The sequence below is a fragment of the Cebidichthys violaceus genome, unplaced genomic scaffold, assembly GCF_023349555.1.
Source record: "Cebidichthys violaceus isolate CVI_PGR_0920_01 unplaced genomic scaffold, fCebVio1.0.p SCAF_2, whole genome shotgun sequence".
Lineage (NCBI taxonomy): Eukaryota > Metazoa > Chordata > Actinopteri > Perciformes > Stichaeidae > Cebidichthys > Cebidichthys violaceus.
The window spans coordinates 823,124-843,514 of NW_027176372.1; the positions used below are offsets into that span (position 1 = coordinate 823,124).

Consider the following 20,391-nt stretch of genomic DNA (forward strand, 5'->3'; position numbering starts at 1 on the left):
CTAACTCAGTAGTTTAGTTGTCTAAACCTAACTAAGTAGTTTAGTTGTCTCAACCTAACTAAGTAGTTTAGTTGTCTAAACCTAATTCAGTAGTTTAGTTGTCTCAACCTAACTAAGTAGTTTAGTTGACTCAACCTAACTCAGTAGTTTAGTTGTCTCAACCTAATTCAGTAGTTTGGTTGTCTCAACCTAAGTAGTTTAGTTTTCTCAACCTAACTAAGTAGTTTAGTTGTCTCAACCTAACTCAGTAGTTTGGTTGTCTCAATCTAACTAAGTAGTTTTGTTGTCTCAACCTAACTAAGTAGTTTAGTTGTCTCAACCTAACTAAGTATTTTCCTGTGAAGTTTATTTTGAAAAGACTTCATGCATGTTATTAAAATAAACTGTTACGTGTTGCAGGACTTTTGTAGGAAACTTTCATAACAACTGTTACATGAGGATTTGTTGATCACAAGGTTTTTGAAGCAGGTCCTATTTTAAGTAAAAAGTACACAGATGTTGCTTAAAAGTCAAAGTACAAGTACAAGTACAAGATTGATTTCCAGAGCTCTGCGAGGTCGGACACCTGTCTACATTGGAGGAATACTTCATCACCTTCAGGGCTTTAAGGTCTTTAAGGTAGACCCACTTTAGGAAGTCCATCGTAACTATTGAACTTAAAATGAGTCTGTTGTACGTTTTGCCGATGAATAATTCGGTGTCATCTGTTCCAGGAAGGAGCCACATCCAGTCGTAAAACTTTACTTCTGACTTCTACATTATGCAGCTGCAGCGTTGCTGCTTCTCTCACCAGCTGTAGTTGCACTGAACCAGTTCTTCCACATGAAGTTTAGTTGCTGGAGCAGTTTTCCTCCAGAGAGCAGCAGCGCAGAGCTGCAGCCTCGATGCACAGTGACGGACTCCACTTCTGTTTGAGGGCTTTCTTACTTTTAGATTTCCAGCAGGAGAAGGCGAAGAAAAAAAATGTCTGTCACACTTTATTTCCTCCGTAAAAAAAGAGTCTTCTGCAAACTTCATCTCACTGTAGGAAATGACACAAAGTCTGACAGGGAAGTTTATCTGCAGCCTTCCTCGTCTCCTCAGAAAAATTATCTCTCTGCACAGTTTCCCTTTTTCAGGAGGAATTTAAAGTCCTTAGAGCCGCTTCCCTTCAGCGTGAGGAAGAGGGAACGATCGCTGTTGAAATAAGGACGTGCTCTGATGTAAATCTCCGGCGTCGTCTGGATTCACGAGTAAACATATGAAAGCAGGGTCGTTAAAATTTATTATGTTCCTCGTTTTGCTTGAGTGTTTCCACAAGGAGACGGAGGAGGAAGCTTCTCTTCCTGTGTTCCACTTTATTTGTCTCATTTTACTTTTATTTTATTTAAATTGTAAAACACGGACACGAATGAGGATTAAAAAGGACGTTTTAATGACTTGTTTTAAATGCTTGAAGGAGAGAAAACTAATTACATATATATATATATATATATATATATATATATATATATATATATACACACACACACACACACAGTTAAAAGTGTATTTTCTGTCTCAGGTTTCTCTTACTGAATTCATCATCACTCCTTCACTTTCTGCTCATAAAACAAACTAAACAAAGCTGGCATTTCTTTGTGGCATAAACAACTATAGATTTCCCCAGAGATCAGAATCCCCGATTCATCCTGAACGCAGCGTAACTGAGCCGCCGCTCCTCAACACGCCTGTCACATGTGGGCTTTTTCTGGTCGCACACCGTCAACATCAATCTTTCTGCGGCGTCGCTCAGCCGTGAGAGCGGCAACGCGAGAACGCCGTCAATCAGCCGCCGGCGTGAACGCCGCTTACCGTCGGATCAAACAGGAAGCAGGCCGACAGTCAGTTCAGAGTCGTGAAAAGACAGAAAACGATTGATGAGGAAACATGAAAAAGCTGCTGCTGACAAACACAAAACACAGTAAACCGGGAAACCGACGCGGAGAGACTGAGAGTCACGCTAGCACGTTAGCACGTTAGCATCCCGTCGAACGTGTCCGACATTGAACGGATAACTTTGCTCCGAAATAGAGCAGAGTTTGTCCTGGATCATCGCCTCAGATGGTTTGTTCTGTATCGAGGCCTTTTTTAGAGTTCCATCTGGTGAACAGCTACGTAGCATGTCTCAGGCTTTTATTGTGAAAGGTACGGGTGGAAGGAGTGGATCTGCCTTTGTCAACGTTGAAAGGAGCAATAAAGTTTTCCGTCTTGGTTCAAAATACGGAGCCTCTGAGTTGTTGTACTACTATAGTTTACATTTTCAATATGTCCGCTCATCAGATACTACATGTAGTATGTATTGTATTTTGTAGTACATGTTGTACATCGCCTACATATGTATCTGCTAGAACATGAAGTACATTTACGACACAAAGTTGTAGTATATCCACTAGTACACACATTACTACCTTATTCATGTAGTATATTAACACTATTGTAACTATACCTATGATACATTGAGAATATTCTGCAGTATCTGACTGAACTTTGTACATTAAGTGTATTTAGTGATACCGATACACACTTTACACTACATGTTCTAATTTGTTCATGTTGTAGTAGTACATGTAGTACTTTCTCAACTCCAATATGTATATCATGTAGTGGTTCATGTTGTACAGTACACCTCCCTATTACTGTCTATCTGCTAAAATACCACTAAATAGTACTTTTACTACATGAAGCTGTAGTATATCCACTGGAAGACTGTCTGACAGAGACAGACAGAGACAGAGACAGAGAGAGACACAGAGACAGAGACAGACAGAGAGTCACTGGGACACAGTTAAGAGATGGCAATGCACCATTAATAAGCCCCCCCCCCCCCCCCCCCCCTTTCACCCCCGATCCTCAAATGCATCCTGGGAAATGTCAGGAGAAGCTACAGCCACGGGGCTGCGATGCTGCAAATTTATTCACTTTTGTAGGATAATTGAATTTTTCCTTCATAGTAGGCCGATTCCACAGGGGTGTGAATACGAGTGTGTGTGTGTGTGTGTGTGTGTGTGTGTGTGTGTGTGTGTGAGTGTGTGTGTGTGTGTGTGTGTGTGTGATCTTTCTTCTTCCTCTGGACTATTAATAATTGACTGCTTGGCGTTTCTTTCACCGTGCAGATTTATTTCACCTCGACGCTAATTCGGTCCTTTTTTCAGATGTGATCTGCAGGTTCCTCACATTATTTATTATTATTTATTTATTTTCCACGTTCCGGTTGGTTGATGTTATTTACAGTTGGGGGGGATGGGGGGGGGGGGGGGGGGGTCACGGAGTTTGGTTTACCGCCTCAGCTTCCTGTTTGATGCCGGAGCATTCGAGGAACAGGAACAACGTCGCTGGTTGTTTGATGCACAGAAAACAGCGTTGACAGCTCTGTGGAGACAGAGTCTCTCCGTCTCAGCGGGACATTAAAGACGCGTGGTCACATGGTGCAGATCCACCAATCAGAGGGACCCGCTGTCTCTTTCTCCAAGATACTGAGGAGTGTCCAGAGAGGAGAGCTCTGTCCACTGGAACACGTTGACTGTCCTCTACGGCCTCAAACAGGAAACAGGAAACCAGGTGACGTGTGCAGCTCATTCGTCTCAGACACGAGTTGAAGTTTACGTCTGAACAAAGAGAGATGACAGCGTCCTTCCCAAATCATTAAGCCAGCCTTTAAATAGCAGCACATTAAAGTAGCTTAAGTATTGTCTATAAAATATGTTTATTAGCAACATTTACTTTATTATGATATCACTAAAATCAGGACAAGGAGAGGAGACCGATACACCTGCTGCTAACAAAGAGGCCAAAGCAGAGAACAATATGCATTTAAAATATATATTTATATATATATAATACATATATTTATAGATACGTGTCGACACCAATGGCCTCTTGTCTCCACGCGAACACCTGAGACACCGACGCTGTCTCAAGTGTCCTCATAGAGACACAAAGACGTCCACACGTGAGAAGACTCAAGCAGCCCATCATTCTGTTTTTATCATTATTATTATTATTATTATTATTATTATTATTATTCCCTCCATTGTTTTCCTTCTCTCTTCACATCCCTCCTCTGACAGGAAGTCAATCTGAGCACGAGGAGGACGTCCGTGACATCTTTCTTTACAAACTTCATATTTCATATTTCATTCCACTGGATGGAGCGTCCTCCAGACTGTGTTTTGAGGACTTTGTCTGCATAGTGAATGTAGCGCGCAGCTAAATCTGACAACAAGCGTCCAAATACATAAAACATAAATGAGAATCTGATACAATCGTTGGCCGACTTCGGTCATTTATCTCCGAAAACAAGAGAAGAAACATCACCTCAACCACAGCACACACACACACACACACACACACACACACACACACACACACACACACACTCTCACACACACACACACACACACACACACACTCTCACACACACACACACACACACACACACACACACACACACACACACACACACACACTCTCACACACACACACACACACACACACACACACACACACACACACACACAGGGTGACAGCGTGAATGTCTCTTTAAACAGATGCTCATGAGCTGCCAGCTTCTGTATTCAGGTCAGTCTGTGCGTTCACACACACACACACACACACACACACACACACACACACACACACACACACACACACACACACACACACACTCACACACTCACACGCAGCGTGAAGCGGTCAAATATTAATGTGCAGGAGAAGCTGCTGTGTTATTGTGCTTGATATCGCTCCGGGCGGTTTCTCTGCTCTCCGTTGATCTCGAACACAAAACGTTACAAATATAAAGTTTGGTTTGTTGAGTCTGGATCTGATGTCCGAGAGGTTCAACCCAAAGAGAGAGTTTTTATTTTATCAATCAGGAAACAGGAAGTGTTCTTCAGGGCAGAGGCGGTGAAACAACCTCTGCTTCGTTGAGACGTTCACACTTTAAGACTTTACTGCATACACAGATATCAACGTATGGAGATGTTCAGCACAATCATTCAGTGTCACTCTGGAAACATGACGCTTCAAAGAAGAGCGATACGTGAAGCTATTAGAAAATACATAGATCTATGTATGTCTACAGATATACATAGATCTATGTCTATAGCTATAGACATACATAGATATAGATCTATATCTATATCTACATATATTTATCTACTATCTGTCATTTTAAAACTTAGAATACAAAACCTGAGCTTTGGAAGTAATATTCAGTTAAACCAATGAGGAAAGAGTCAGAGAGAAGAACAAATAGATACATCTGTCAGAGAGAGAACTCTTCTAGATTTAGGAAAACAAGGAGGAGGAGGAGGAGGAGAAGGAAGAGTAGGAGGAGGAGGAAGAGGAGGAGGAGGAGGAGGAGGAGGAGGAAAAAGAGGAAGCGGAGGAAGAGGAGGAGGAGGAGGAGAAGGAAGAAGAGGAGGAGGAGGGAGAGGAGGAGGAGGAAAAAGAGGAGGAGGAGGAGGAGGAGGAGGAAGAGGAGGGTAGTTTTGACTTCTGAAAGCATGAAATGTTGATGTCTGGAAGAAAGGACTTCATCTTCATCGTTCTCTCTCTAATTAGAGGAAGAACAGATGACATTTAAACATCTGTAATGAGATGAATCTATTTCTCCATTTCCTTCATTCTCTGCCAGACCCCCCCTCCTCCTTCATCCTCTCTTTCCCGTCTTCTTTCACTCTACTTTCATCCCCCCCCTCGTCCTCTTTCTCAGCTCTGTGTCGATTAATTAATTGCCGCTAATTTAATTTCTCATAAAGTAATAACTTGTTTAAGCACGAATAAAGACTGACGAGACGAAGTTCTAATCTGACCGAGTTTAATTAGAGGGGTGGCAGAGAGAAACAGAGGGGGGGGGGGGGGGTTGTGTTTGGTCTCCTGAGAGGTGGACAATGACCTGTGGTCGCGGTTAGCCTAGCCTAGCATAAAGACATCCAGCCATTGAGTTTGAGAGTGGAGCTGAACGTCATATTCAGGTGCACCATGAGGAACCGGTCCATTTCTCTCGCAGAACTCAACACTCTGAGTTCAACTCTCTCCTTTTTTTGACATTTCCCAGCAGCAGCGTCTGGATTAACGGTAGTGTCTGTGGTCTATATGTGAGCATGTGGAGTCTGTAAGAGTGTCTCCAGCGTTCTCCTTCCATCGCCTCACACACCGACTCTTCTTCAGGATCCGTGTCTTTCTAAAGCACTCGGTAGTCCAGCAGACGGTCGCGGTTCAGTTCACGTTCAGGCAACAAAACCTCTGAGAAAACCACATCCTGTTTGGGCTTTAAATAAGAAGTTAACACGGAAACAATAGTACGGAAAACATGACACACAAATATGACTTTGGGTCTCCTGGTTTAAAGTCCTGTTGGTTTGATCCACTCACCTCCCATCATGAGGATGCTTAACTACCTGAAGGATGCTTTGTGACCCCCAGTGGGCAAATACGAATAACATTTTAGAATCATTGACTTCTCTGTACTTTAAAAGCCTTCCAGCGGTCAGGATCGGACCCTTGGGTGTGCAGGTTCTGGCCCTCAAGCCGTATGTTTGACACCCGTTGTTGGCATTACTTTGCTCTTTGTGTACAGATTAAATTAAATGAATGAATGTCAGTCAGCTTCAGAGGGGATTTCAGCTCCTATCAGGCTAGCTGTTTCCCCCTGCTACCACTATTTATGCTAAGCTAGGCTAACCACATCCTCACTCTCAGAAAAAAGGAACATTCCCCAAATATAGGACAATTTTTCTAAAACGTATTTAGATTTGATTATTGATTTTGACCAAGAACATAAACGTTCTCGTCTGATTCCAGCATCAAGGTTTCAGCCTCCAGGGTAACGAAGTCTAAGTCAGCGTCTCCTTCTAAAGCTTAGGTATCCTCTTCTGTGTGTGTGTGTGTGTGTGGGGGGGGGTTGTTGGCGTCACCGCTGATTGCCGCGGGGGAAGCAGCAGAACGCCGTTCGCTTCGTCCTGGACGTCTTTGAGCTGCACCTCCTCTCACTCCTCTATTGTTCCTGTAAGATGAATTAGAGCCATCGTCATCGACGGAGAAAAAGCATTAATTGAAGGTTTTTTATATCCTGCTGCAACTTTAACACACACATAAACACACACACACACACACACATAAACACACACACACACACACACACACACACACACATAGAACAAGCTTCAAAGTAATTAAATACATTAACACTTCAAGCGGTAGCAGAAAAAAAAGCTCTCTTTTGTGTACATTGGCTTCCATTCATCAGCCAGAGAGAGACAGAGCACGAAGGTTTAGCATATATCTCTGAGACTAAAAGAGAGGAAGAGGAGGAGAAAAAGAGACAGAGAGAGAGACAAAGAGAGAGAGAGACAAAGAGACAGAGAGAGACAAAGAGAGAGAGAGACAAAGAGAGAGAGAGAGAGAGAGAGAGAGAGAGACAGAGAGAGAGACAGAGACAGAGAGAGATACAGAGAGAGAGAGAGAGAGACAAAGAGAGAGAGACAGAGAGAGAGATAGAGAGAGAGAAAAAGAGACAGAGAGAGAGACAAAGAGAGCGAGAGAGAGAGAGAGAGAGAGAGAGAGACAGAGAGAGATACAGAGAGAGAGAGAGAGAGAGAGACAAAGAGAGAGAGACAGAGAGAGAGAGAAAAAGAGACAGAGAGAGAGACAAAGAGAGAGAGAGAGAGCGACAGAGAGAGATACAGAGAGAAAGAGAGAGAGAGAGACAAAGAGAGAGATAGAGAGAGAGAAAAAGAGACAGAGAGAGAGACAAAGAGACAGAGAGAGAGAGCGACAGAGAGAGAGAGAGACAGAGAGAGAGATACAGAGAGAGAGAGAGACAGAGACAGAGAGAGAGATAGACAAAGAGATAGAGAGAGAGAGAGAGAAAAAGAGACAGAGAGATAGACAAAGAGATAGAGAGAGAGAGAGAGAGACAGAGACAGAGAGACAATGTGACTGGGCTCTTTACTTTAGTCGACAGTGTAAAATGTCAGACACTCATCTGGAAATTATTTCCATTTCATAGCGCTGACATCTTCCCGAGCGAGCCGCTCTGAAATCTAATTAGTTTGACCGGAAAACTGGTGACCAAGGTAGCGGAGTGTATTATGCAGAGAGAGAGGGGCCGTCGGGGCGAGCGAGGGTCCCCCGGGTTAACTGGAACTCAGGAGTGCAGATAAAAAAAAATAAAAACTCAGGAGGGCTCCTCCATTTTAAACAGCCCGGACTAATAGAGGCAACCTTGAATCCAGCGGAACGGCCCCTCTGACAGCCGAGGGACCCGCCGGAGAGAGATAGCGGCGTCCTCCTGCGGCGGGTCGACCCAGAACTTTAACAAACTTCTTTTAAATACCGGTGAGAAAGCATCAATCAGCTGCCGACCCTTCTGTCACGTGACTCCCTCGTAGCGTCCGATAGCTTGTTTGCATTCAAGTGATTATTGTGACGCGCAGGATTCAGATGGAGGGCAGGAAGTGAAGAACCTTCATGCTGCGACAATTATAAATGGAGGAGGTTGAACCTGCAGGTACCACACAGTGCTTCACAGTTCAGGTCAGAGAAACACTAGCTGTTTGTAGCTGAAGTTAGCTTGACGTGACGTCATGTCGACTGAGAGTGCTCGTTGTTGCTTCTGAGAGGCTCAGTTATTATAAGTGTGTGACGAGATTATGGAAAGAACCCTGCAGAGGTTCTACTTCCTCGTCCGTAGACTCCGGTCTCACATCAATCAGATTCAAAGGCGTCATCCGCATTGTGGAAATACTGAAGAACCTTTTAGAAAAGGAATCCTAACACAAGGACTACAACAATAAACATGACTTCTGTAGGACTACAACTAGTGGCCAAAGATTCAACGTGAACCTGAACCAAACTACTGACACCAGAGAACGCTCCTGTGATCACTGAGGCTGAGGATGAAGAGGATGAAGAGGCCACATTATTCTTATCAGATCAAGACGTCAAAAGAAAACAATCATCACATTAATCACGTTAATATTAGAGTAAATGAGAGGACACTTTAAATCAAAGTCTGTGTAATTATTGAGGTAAAGAAAAGTTCTCAGACGACGACGATGATGTTTTTGCTTCAGTCACTAATGAGGGTCAGCAGCAGTGAGACCTGCTTCATCAGCATCCTTTGATGATGATGATGATGATGATGATGAGGATGATGTGGGCTCGAGGTGAGCAGTGGATGTCCACCACCAGAGGAAGGCCTTATTAGCCGAACCCCCGTTACTGATCTTACATCTCAGCCACAATCCGCCCAAACCCCTTCATCACGCTCGCCAATTAGCTTCATCTCAAACCAGAGCCAATTAGTTCTCGTGCTTCATTAGGACGAACACGACCCCGATCAGCCCGACGCTAAACTCTGTGATTACAGCTACAGATCGCTGCCGACGGCCCGAACGGAGGCCCAACTCTGACTCGCCTCCGCGCTCCGGTTTTTAACCTGTTGTTATATGTTGAGTCAGGTCTTTATTTACTTGTATTTCTATCAGACATACTTTTATTTTATTATACGTTCAGCACTCTTTTGTAAGACCTGTTCCTATTTTCAGTTTTAAGTCTCAACACGTCCTCCTTGTTTATCTCTTGTCTTGATTAACCACTAATTCAGTCAACAACAGAGTCACACCTATTCGTTTTAGCTTTGACTTCCTGCTGTAGTGTGGCCACATGTAGTGTTTCACATTAAAAGCCTTCTAGTGTCTCAAAGAGCTGGCTTGTAAGTCAACGCTTCACGTGTTAAAGCTGCATTCTCTCTAGTGTCCACCAGGGGGCGACTCCTCTGGTTGTATAGAAGTCTAGTCTAAAATGACTCTACTTCTCTCTTGATTTATTCCCTCAGTAAACATTGTAAACATGAGTTTATGGTCTCAATCTCTAGTTTACAGTCTTCTTCAATACAGCATGATGTTCATTTAGTACATTATGCTCCATTTAGAGTCAAACACACCATAAAGAGGGGATGATTTAGGGGCGGGGCTACTGTGATTGACAGGTCTCTGCAGGGCTCTGGGAGTTGTCTGTGTTGTCATCTTCACAACTTTAACCCTTTCAAGAAAGTTCATTTCTATTCTTCAGCGTTCAGTTTTACTTAGCTTCACCTTCTTTGTGTCACTTCTGGTTGCAAAAAACCAAGATGGCGACGGCCTAAATGTCGAACTCGAGGCTTCAAAACGGCAGTCCACAAACCGCTCAAGTGCAACATTCTCTATTTTATTTAGAAAAAGTCTCGACAGAAACTCATCACCACTTGCTGGTGTTGGGTGTATATTATCTACATATTATCTACATATTATCTGTATATTATCTACATATTATCTATATATTATCTACATATTATCTACATATTATCTACATATTATCTACATATTATCTATATATTATCTACATATTATCTGTATATTATCTATATATTATCTACATATTATCTATATATTATCTGTATATTATCTATATATTATCTACATATTATCTACATATTATCTGTATATTATCTATATATTATCTACATATTATCTGTATATTATCTATATATTATCTACATATTATCTGTATATTATCTACATATTATCTACATATTATCTGTATATTATCTACATATTATCTACATATTATCTATATATTATCTACATATTATCTACATATTATCTGTATATTATCTATATATTATCTACATATTATCTATATATTATCTGTATATTATCTATATATTATATATATATTATATGTATATTATATATATATATATATTATCTTTATATTATCTATATATTATATACATATTATCTGTATATTATCTATATATTATCTACATATTATCTGTATATTATCTATATATTATCTACATATTATCTGTATATTATCTGTATATTATCTATATATTATATATATATATTATATGTATATTATCTACATATTATCTGTATATTATCTACATATTATCAATATATTATCTACATATTATATGTATATTATATATATATTATCTTTATATTATCTATATATTATCTACATATTATCTGTATATTATCTATATATTATCTACATATTATCTGTATATTATCTACATATTATCAATATATTATCTACATATTATATGTATATTATATATATATATTATCTTTATATTATCTATATATTATCTACATATTATCTACATATTATCTACATATTATCTGTATATTATCTATATATTATCTACATATTATCTATATATTATCTACATATTATCTGTATATTATCTACATATTATATGTATATTATATATATATATTATCTGTATATTATCTATATATTATCTATATATTATCTACATATTATCTGTATATTATCTACATATTATCAATATATTATCTACATATTATATGTATATTATATATATATATATTATCTTTATATTATCTACATATTATCTACATATTATCTGTATATTATCTACATATTATATGTATATTATCTACATATTATATGTATATTATCTACATATTATATGTATATTATATATATATATATTATCTTTATATTATCTATATATTATCTGTATATTATCTGTATATTATCTACATATTATCTGTGTATATATATATATATATATATATTATCTATATAGTATTTATATATTATGTATATATCTATAAGAGACACATTGAGTGGTGAAGCAGACAGGTTGCACTGAAGCAACAGTTTGATGACATCATCCCGTTCCCCTCCTCTTCCTCTCGTAAACATCAGCTGTTCAAAGATGGCTCCCCTGAGGAAGACGCCGCTCGTATAAGTGACGAACATGAGGCGAGAGGAGAGTCTGTAAAGGGAAGTGAGGAAGGTGAGCGAGAGGAAGAAGGATGCTCAGATAACAGAGAGAGACACTCACTCACGCATCCTAAAGCCTTTTAAAGAATACATTTATAAGTTTTAGAATAAAGTGATGGAGAGGCTGCCGAGGCAGACGTGATGTGATGGATGTGCTCAGTGGCCTCAGGGCGAGGCATCCATCACCGTCTCAATGTGCTGGAGCACCAGTTTGATTTGTGGTGAATCCACAAACTCGGTCTTAAAACTGGTTTTGATCCTCTAGAAGACAGAACCTCCAGATCAGGGCGGGTAGAGCGGGTCTCAATGCTCTTATCGTGCTGGTTGGTATTTGGCTTTAGTGGTGGATACCTCCAGATGTTTACTAGATTAAATTAGCACCAAGCTGTTGTCACGAGGTGAGCCTGAAGCTCTCTGGTCCCCCGGGGGGATCTGAGGGGATCTAATCCAGGATTCTAATCCAGACTTCACCGGACAACAGAGACGGCAAACATCATGAACTGATGACCGCTGGCTGTCAGACTCCCTGTCTGTTCAGTCCACTGAGACAGATTATTATTATTCTAATTAATGTATAAACAAATGAAGCTCATTTTAATGGAAGCAAATGTAACAAGAAAGACATCTTTAATGGAAGAAAATATGAATACACTTTTCATCTCTCTGTCCTTAAAGCGATAGTTTGGGTTCAGAGGTGTGTTTGAATGAGGTTCTTCTCTGTGGACGTATTTCAAACACCTGAACGATTCAGTATCAGTTCAAGTGAACACTTTATTTATATACTTTAATCTTTGTCATCTACGCTCTCTTTAAGGACTCCAGACTCCACACAAACTGTAATTCAACCTTTTAGTGAGCAGGGATCCGGGTCAGGATGCTCTCATTTAGGAAATGACGAAATGATTATGTATGCTATCCACATAATCATGAACGTGAGCTAGCGTCGCCTCCATCGGGTACTTTGTGTTGTTGTGGGACTTTGGTTAGTTTGGATTCATCGGATTCAGTACACATACTTTTCATTTTATTATTTTATGCACAAAAACACTGAATCAGAGCCGTGAGAAAGAAACTAAAGTATGAAGTGTTAAAGTAGCTTGAGAGACGACAGAGCAGAATGAAAGGATGAGCAGTGAAACAGTCAGAATAATATAACAGATAATAAACAGAGAGAATCGTATTGAATGTCTGAAGTCTCAAAGCACACATTGAGCCTCAGAATGCTGCAGAACGCTGCAGTGAGCCAGCAGCTGGAGGCCTCTCTCTCACTCACACACAAAGTGTGGAGTCAGAGGTCTCGGTTGTTCCTGGACCACGTCGGCCTCCAGGCTGCGGTCCAGCTGAACTTGGCCGCCGAGTCTCTTCTCTGTTGTTGTTGAAGCGAGTCGAGTCGAGAGTTGGTCCGTGCTTTATGAGCCTCCTGCTGACACGGCGTTTAGAGGCAAAGCACTTATTAAACAGCCGCTATGAACTCAGCAGACACTCGCACATGACTTAACATTTCTGCAAGCACCTTGCTTTTTTGCATGGGAAGTGCTTAAAAACTAAAATCCACGGCGGCGGCCGTGAGAATGTGTGGAGGAGAGCGCGGTCGCTGCTCAGCACTCCGCCGGATTAGAGCGCTCACATCAAGCGCGAACAGACAGGAAAGCCGACTGTAGCGCCTTCTGCCAAAAAAAAGAGGGAGGCAATGAATTTAAATTATGCATGAAGCAGAGGGCATTTTGGGAAATAAGCGCCATTCCCCGAGAGGACCGGCACCCCCCCCCACCACCAGCCTCCAGTATCAAAGAATGATCTAATGTCACGCACAGAAGAAAGGTTACTTTCTGCATACGCATTGATATTTCTGCTTCCATCGCTGACCTTCTTCCATTCAGCCGTGATGCTTTAAAAGCGAGCTCAGCCTGTCTGTCACTCTCTGTCCGTCTCAGGACTAGAGACATGAAGACATGAAGACAACCTCACAACCGTAATATTCACAACAATGAATACGTCTTTGAAATGAATTGACTTCTGAAGCATCTTCTGTGTCATTTCTTGCAGGTGAAGAATAAAGCAGCGACCGTGTTTTTAATTGTGAGACATAATTAACGTCTTAACGAATCTTTTCTTTATTTGCCTCCTTTAAATCAGCTGATCCTGTTTCACGCTCTGCACCCGCCGTTTGAAATGTGGTTTCCGTCTTTCAGCAACAAATTAAGCAACGTTCCTGGCACTTTGTGAACTATTAGTGACTTTAAAAATACACACTGAGCTTTAATTAATTTCAATTAAAATGGAGAGCTGTGTGTGAGGATAAAGGGATAAAGACTCTTGCCAGCCAGCCAGTATGAAGCTGAGCTGTGGCTCTGCTCTCTCAGGTTTGTTGGTTTTTATGCGACTACAGTAATATTTACACAGAGAACAAATACCAGTGTGTGTGGCTGGATACCTTTATCTGTCTTCTGTCCAATACAGTTGTGTTTACAGTCAACTTTAACTCTTCACATCTCGAAGGAAATTGTTCTGCAGCCAGGAATTTAACAAAACCACAAGACAACACAAAAACAAAGAACATCAATATCAATAAATAGAGACAAATAAAAGACGTTTAGACCAGGCTGGTCTCATAAAGCGTTAGATATAGCTAAGACAAATAATGCACAGTAATTTGTAGATATCCCACAATTTATTTTTCTTATGTTATCCACGTAAGCTTGAAAGACGTATGAAGACCACTAACTCACACGTTATGGTCAAGAAGTCAACGTTGATGTTTTTGTCTTGTAACTTTCTTACTTCAATAACGACGCTTCTGCAGTTATTTTAACCAAAACAACAATCTTTTCCTGAACGTAACTAAGTAGTTTTTTTTGTCTCAACCTAACTAAGTAGTTTAGTTGTCTCAACCTAACTGAGTTGTCTCAACCTAACTAAGTCGTTGTGTTGTCTCAAACTAACTAAGTAGTTTAGTTGTCTCACCCTAACTAAGTAGTTTAGTTGTCTCAACCTAACTAAGTCGTTTAGTTGTCTCAACCTAACTAAGTAGTTTAGTTGTCTCAACCTAACTAAGTAGTTTTTATTGTCTAACCTTAACTAAGTACTTTAGTTGTCTCAACCTAACTAAGTAGTGTTGTTGTCTCACCCTAACTAAGTAGTTTAGTTGTCTCAACCTAACTAAGTCGTTTAATTGTCTCAACCTAACTAAGTAGTTTAGTTGTCTCAACCTAACTAAGTAGTTTTTATTGTCTAACCTTAACTAAGTAGTTTAGTTGTCTCAACCTAACTAAGTAGTGTTGTTGTCTCAACCTAACTAAGTAGTTTAGTTTTCTCAACCTAACTAAGTATTGTTGTCTCAACCTAAGTAGTTTAGTTTAGTTTAGTTGTCTCAACTTGTGAAGACTGGAGTTCATTTTGAAGACTGTATTCATGTAACGAGCATGAATTGATACGCGTTTGCTGATTTCGTAGGAAAACGCACAAAAACTGAGCAGTAACTTTCTCGTAGGATTTAGTATGAACTGTTGTGTGAGGATTCATCATTTAGACATCAGTTCCCACTTTTTCTTGATACGAGTCTGACAACTGAAGACATACAGAATATGGACACACATCATGGACAGCTGACACTCCACTAGAGCTCCAACCTCCATCTTCATCTCTGAGCATTTCATCCTCCACTGTTGCCTCCACGTCGCTCACCCTTTCTTTATCTCGCTCACCCTTTCTTTATCTCTCTCTTTGCAGACCTCAGGCCTCTTCCCGACGTGGCGATGACCGGTAACTGTACCCACGAGTGCACCGAGTTCGGCCACTCCGACTCCTGCTGGATGCCCGGTGAGCCTTCCCCCACCCACAAGGTGTCCATGAAAGCCCCCATGCTCTCCACCTTCGTGCCTTACCAGGAGATGGACGGGCAGGAGCAGCTGATGGCCAACGGCAGCCCCAAGCCCCTGACGGAGGAGCGCGGGACGGGCGGCGGTGGCGTCGGCGGCTCCAAAGTGGCCAACATGCGGTTCATGACGCCCTACAGCAGTGCCTACCCGGGGGGCGGAGACTCATCCGGTAAAGACTGTGGACTGGAGGAGATCCCGCTGAGCCAGGCGGCGGAGTATCACTCTGCCACCACTCCGACCGGCCAGACCTCCAAGAGGGAGATCTACCTGTGAGTGCCCGGCTCTCCACCTTAAAGCAACCTCTCCACGCCCTTCGTCATCCGCCCGTCGCTGCTCGCCACCACCTGACCCCGCCCACCTCACTGCCGCCGCCCCATCCCCCCCCGTGCCTATTCGTCGCTGTGCCCCGGCGCCGACTCCCCTTCTTCCTTTTTTATAACTGCATCCACCGTACAAGGCTTTAGACCCTCTGCCCACCACCGCCCCCCACCTCCTCCTCCTCCTCCTCCTCTTAGACACCAATCACATGTAAGATAAAATGAATTCAAATCAATGGAAGATAAAAACACGCGGCTCCTGCTGCTGCAGAAGGAATGTAAACTACACCACTTCGTTGTGATAATTTAATGGGAAACTATTTAGCTACTCACGTATTTGAGTTGGATTTTTGTGCTTTAGGCTTTGTTGCTGTGTTGGAACAGAAAAAGATTAAAAAAAAAACACCTTCGGGGGAGAAGAACTATTTGTAAATCCTACTTAAGTATACTGTGTAATGCTATCTATCCTGAGTATTTTTTGGATTTCCTCTTTTGATTCCTCTCCGTCGACTCCGGGAAGTACGCTTTTGAGCCGAGTTGCATCAAATCAACCGGGTTCGTCTTTATCAGGAACAGCTTGTTGTGAGACGTTTTCAAACCTCCGGAGCCGAGAACTCTTTCAGGTCTGCTCTGCTCTTTCTTCTGGTTTAGCCGTGAAGAGCTCTCTCTGTTCCTCTCTTTCTGTCGGTGTACAGAGCTGTAAATACTCCAGACAGTGGCAGAGGAAGCCGCTGTGGCTGACCGAGTGGATCCGTCTGCAGATGTTCACGTAACGTCTCGATTTGATGGACTGAAAACCTTGTGTACAGAGGAGCGACGCCGCGGCGTTCACGTCACACGGCAGGAACCTGGACTCTCGAGCATCACCGACGGTGCCCACTTCTGTTATTATTCTGTTTCTCTCCTCTACAACGTCACGACAGTTTGATTTGGGTTGATTGAGGGGACAACGCACCGACATCAAGTCATTCAGAAGGGTTCAGTCAGTGGATGGGCCAAGTACCGATTATATTGTCAATGCTCTCGTCAGTAGTTCACCATAAAATACACTCAACATGGAAGTGTGACAGTGACATTCATCCTCACAGAAAACTGGTCTGATGAAAACACTTTTAAAATGATAATTTGATGATATTTGAGAGCTGAAACTATTTGTCTACTAACAAAAAACAAACAGTTTAAGTCTAAATCAAGCAAAAGGGTTCTTGAGACATGGACCAAGATAAAACATTTAATAACAACTGATGAAACAATTCATAGCGTTCGATGCAAACGTTTTCTTTTAGCCTTCCTGGTTGTTCAAGATAAAACACGCTGTTCGTCCTGAATGTGGCGATAGAGGGAAGTCGTCAGGGCTCATCCTCTGGGGGCCATGAACGGTTGATTTCATCCATATCAGCCCATCCCTGTTGGAGGCAGCGTACCTTGTTGGTGATCAAATCACGACTGAAGTTTGGAGGATTTGTCCAGACAGTGGTGCAAAGAGGAGCGTTTGGCCGGGGCTCGTCCTCTGGGGAGCATGAACGGGTTGTGTTTTCAGGTTTCCCCTCTTCACATCCCAGCTGTGGCGCTTCGAGTGTCTGTTTGTGTGAAACTGTGCTGCATGTTTCTCTTCCCGCTGGGTTTGTGAGCTTGAAGAGAGGAGCTCTCCGGTCAGCGTCGCCTCTCATTACTTCCCACCTCTTTACCTCCTCAGTGTGAGGCCGAGCCGCTCGCCGTTTAGCAGAAGTATTTATTAAACCTGTTAGCTCTGTGCGGCGGTAGTGGCGCGGTGGCGGAGGAGGAGGGAGGAGGTGAAGGTGGGCGCCGCTTCCCGCGGTGCTGCAGTCTCACAGAAATGCAGGATTAATGACAACCTGTCCACGCTTCAAGTCCACTAACACCCTCTCCACACAGGAACTCCTGATTACCACCCCGAGGCTCTCGCACATTACTGGACCTAATTTGCGCCGGTAAAAGAGAGCCGGGCTTTTTTCTACTCCAAGTTCGTTCATTCATTGCCGGGCCCGCGTGTTAATGACAGATCTCACCCGTAGTGATGCACTGCAGCTGAGACCAGACGGATGGAAGGTCACTTTAGACTCTCAATGAGTCCTGAAGTCTGAAAGAGACGAATCACATTCACTCATTCACCCGTTAGTGAGTGAAGGAGTTCATCCTACCATGAAGCACGTGAAGTGAACACGTGAACGTCGTCGTCGATGCTGATTTGTGTGCAGAACCAAACTGCCCACTTTTCAATATTACACGTTTGATTTACAGTCGCCGTAGTAGATTTTATATTTAGCGAACGTCATGAAGTCAAACACAAATCAAGCTGTAACTGATTTATTCATTTATAGAAACTTAAATGAACATAAACAGAACGTGGAACCCTAACGTTCTGTTCGGACCGCTTCACTCGTTCCTTTGTGTTGCTGCTCGACTGTGTTTTATTGAACGTATATATTAGTCTTTGATGAGTGTGTGGATGTTAACACGAGTCCTCCGGTCTCTGAAGGCCGTTTGATTCATTGTGGAAGTATCTGCCACACAGTCAGAACCCCCTGCACACACTCACCCAGCCTCCTCCGGCGCTCTACCCTCCCAGTGACAGAGATGGAGAGTTCACGAGGTGCCGCCTTCTCCCTCCGGTGATTTAACGCCGGCGCTCTGATTGATTATTTACGGGGCCCACCGTGGAGGTCCGCATCGACTCTCCTCCTTCCCTTTCCCCCGCTGACACGCTCCGCTGTTTCACCGTAAACAAGTCATTTCTTCTCCTCTCCGGCGCGGCCGGACTCCCGGCTGACCGCCGTGTTTCACCGTCTCAGCTGAAGACGGAAGAGAGCGTCAGTTAACCTCAACTGTTCCACCAATTAACCCCAGAAGAAGAAAAGCAACCTCTGGTGACTCCTGGTGAACTCTGGCTTCACCTCAGACCCAAGACTGCTTCTGTGTGTGTGTGTGTGTGTGTGTGTGTGTGTGTGTGTGTGTGTGTGTGTGTGTGTGTGTGTGTGTTTAGTCATTTTAGGTATGTTGTTAAAGGTTTTAAAGACTTTTTTTCAGCCAAAGCTAGATATAAAAAAGTAATTAAATGAACTACATGGCCAAAAGTATCCGGTCATTTTATCAGCCTCCTGTCTGCTGGTTTCAGTCCGTCCACCAGATGTTGAACCAGCTGCAGAGATTTCATCCCGTTGGGTCCAAACTCTGACTCACAGCCTCCGATCCAGTTCATCCTACAGGTGCTGGATGAGACTGAGGGTCTGGACTCAGTCAGGTTCTTCCACACCACCCTGGGAGCTTTGTGCTCCACTGAACCGTTGAAACGGGAGGAAACACAAGCTGTTGAATATTGAATATTTAGTATGCTGGAGGTACTGATCCAAAATCAAGAAAATCAGACCAATAGAATTTAATATGGACAGTTTATGCACAATGTTGAGCACTTTTAGTTCATGTTGTGCATTTATTGCAAATTGTGTTTTATGTGAAAGAAAACGACGTGTTTTTCAGTGAAAATTAGTAAAACGGTTAAAAACAAATTTACAGTTATAGTATTCAATTCCCAATATGTGAATGAATGTGTACAGTACATATATATATATATATATATATATATATATATATATATGTACTGTATATATATGTGTGTATATGTCTGTAAGAATCAAGTTGGTTTTGGTCTTGAGGCTTCCTGTCAGACTACAAACACTTCCTGCTCCCTGGAGGAACACCTGAACCCTCGATACACCACCACCAACTACCCATCAACCCCTGGGAGAGCTGCTGTCACACACACTGACAGCCTCTGTGTGTGTGTGTGTGTGTGTGTGTGTGTTCAGCAGGTGTCTCTGCATGCAGAGCGTCCACCTTTCCCGTCCTGCTGCCTCCACTTTCACTTTCAAATCCGCTTCAGTGACAGAAAATAGAAGAAGAAGAAACGTTGAAACGGTTCCGCGTGTAGACGTTCTACAGAGGAACGTAGTCGTCTATAGGTTCCTCTTCATGTTCCTGATCTTTGAAGTGAACTGAAGGAGAAGATATCGAAGATATCGTTCAGTAAAATCATGCACTTCTGTTTCCCCGTTGAAATCCTTGTGTTCCTAAACACACTGATTTACACGCTTAATCTAAAATGCTTCCCTCCATTAAGACGCAGCGTTTTAACACACCTTGGTTTACCCTTGATTTAGAATTACATTAAAGTGCACTAGTTTGCTTCTAAAGCACTATAAAGACTTACTGATTCATGCTTCTTTTAACACATGGGTTTGCTACTGACGAGCATCATTCATGGGAGAGATCCACTGCTGAACACAGGCTGTGTGTCAAAGTGTGGCTGATTCTCAAAGCTGCATTCATCCATGTGTTTCTCTACA

The 20,391-nt window shown here is 42.3% G+C and overlaps 1 protein-coding gene across 1 annotated transcript in view; it reads left to right on the plus strand.

The window, feature by feature from the left end:
• Positions 1-19,599, plus strand: part of LOC137875797 (protocadherin-9-like) — an 80,469-nt gene extending 60,870 nt beyond the window's left edge. Inside the window, exon 3 of the mRNA XM_068715307.1 lies at positions 15,562-19,599. Coding sequence (XP_068571408.1) covers positions 15,562-15,983 — 422 coding nt within the window. The 3' untranslated portion in view covers positions 15,984-19,599. The remainder of the gene's footprint in view (positions 1-15,561) is intronic.
• Positions 19,600-20,391: the final 792 nt, after the last annotated feature.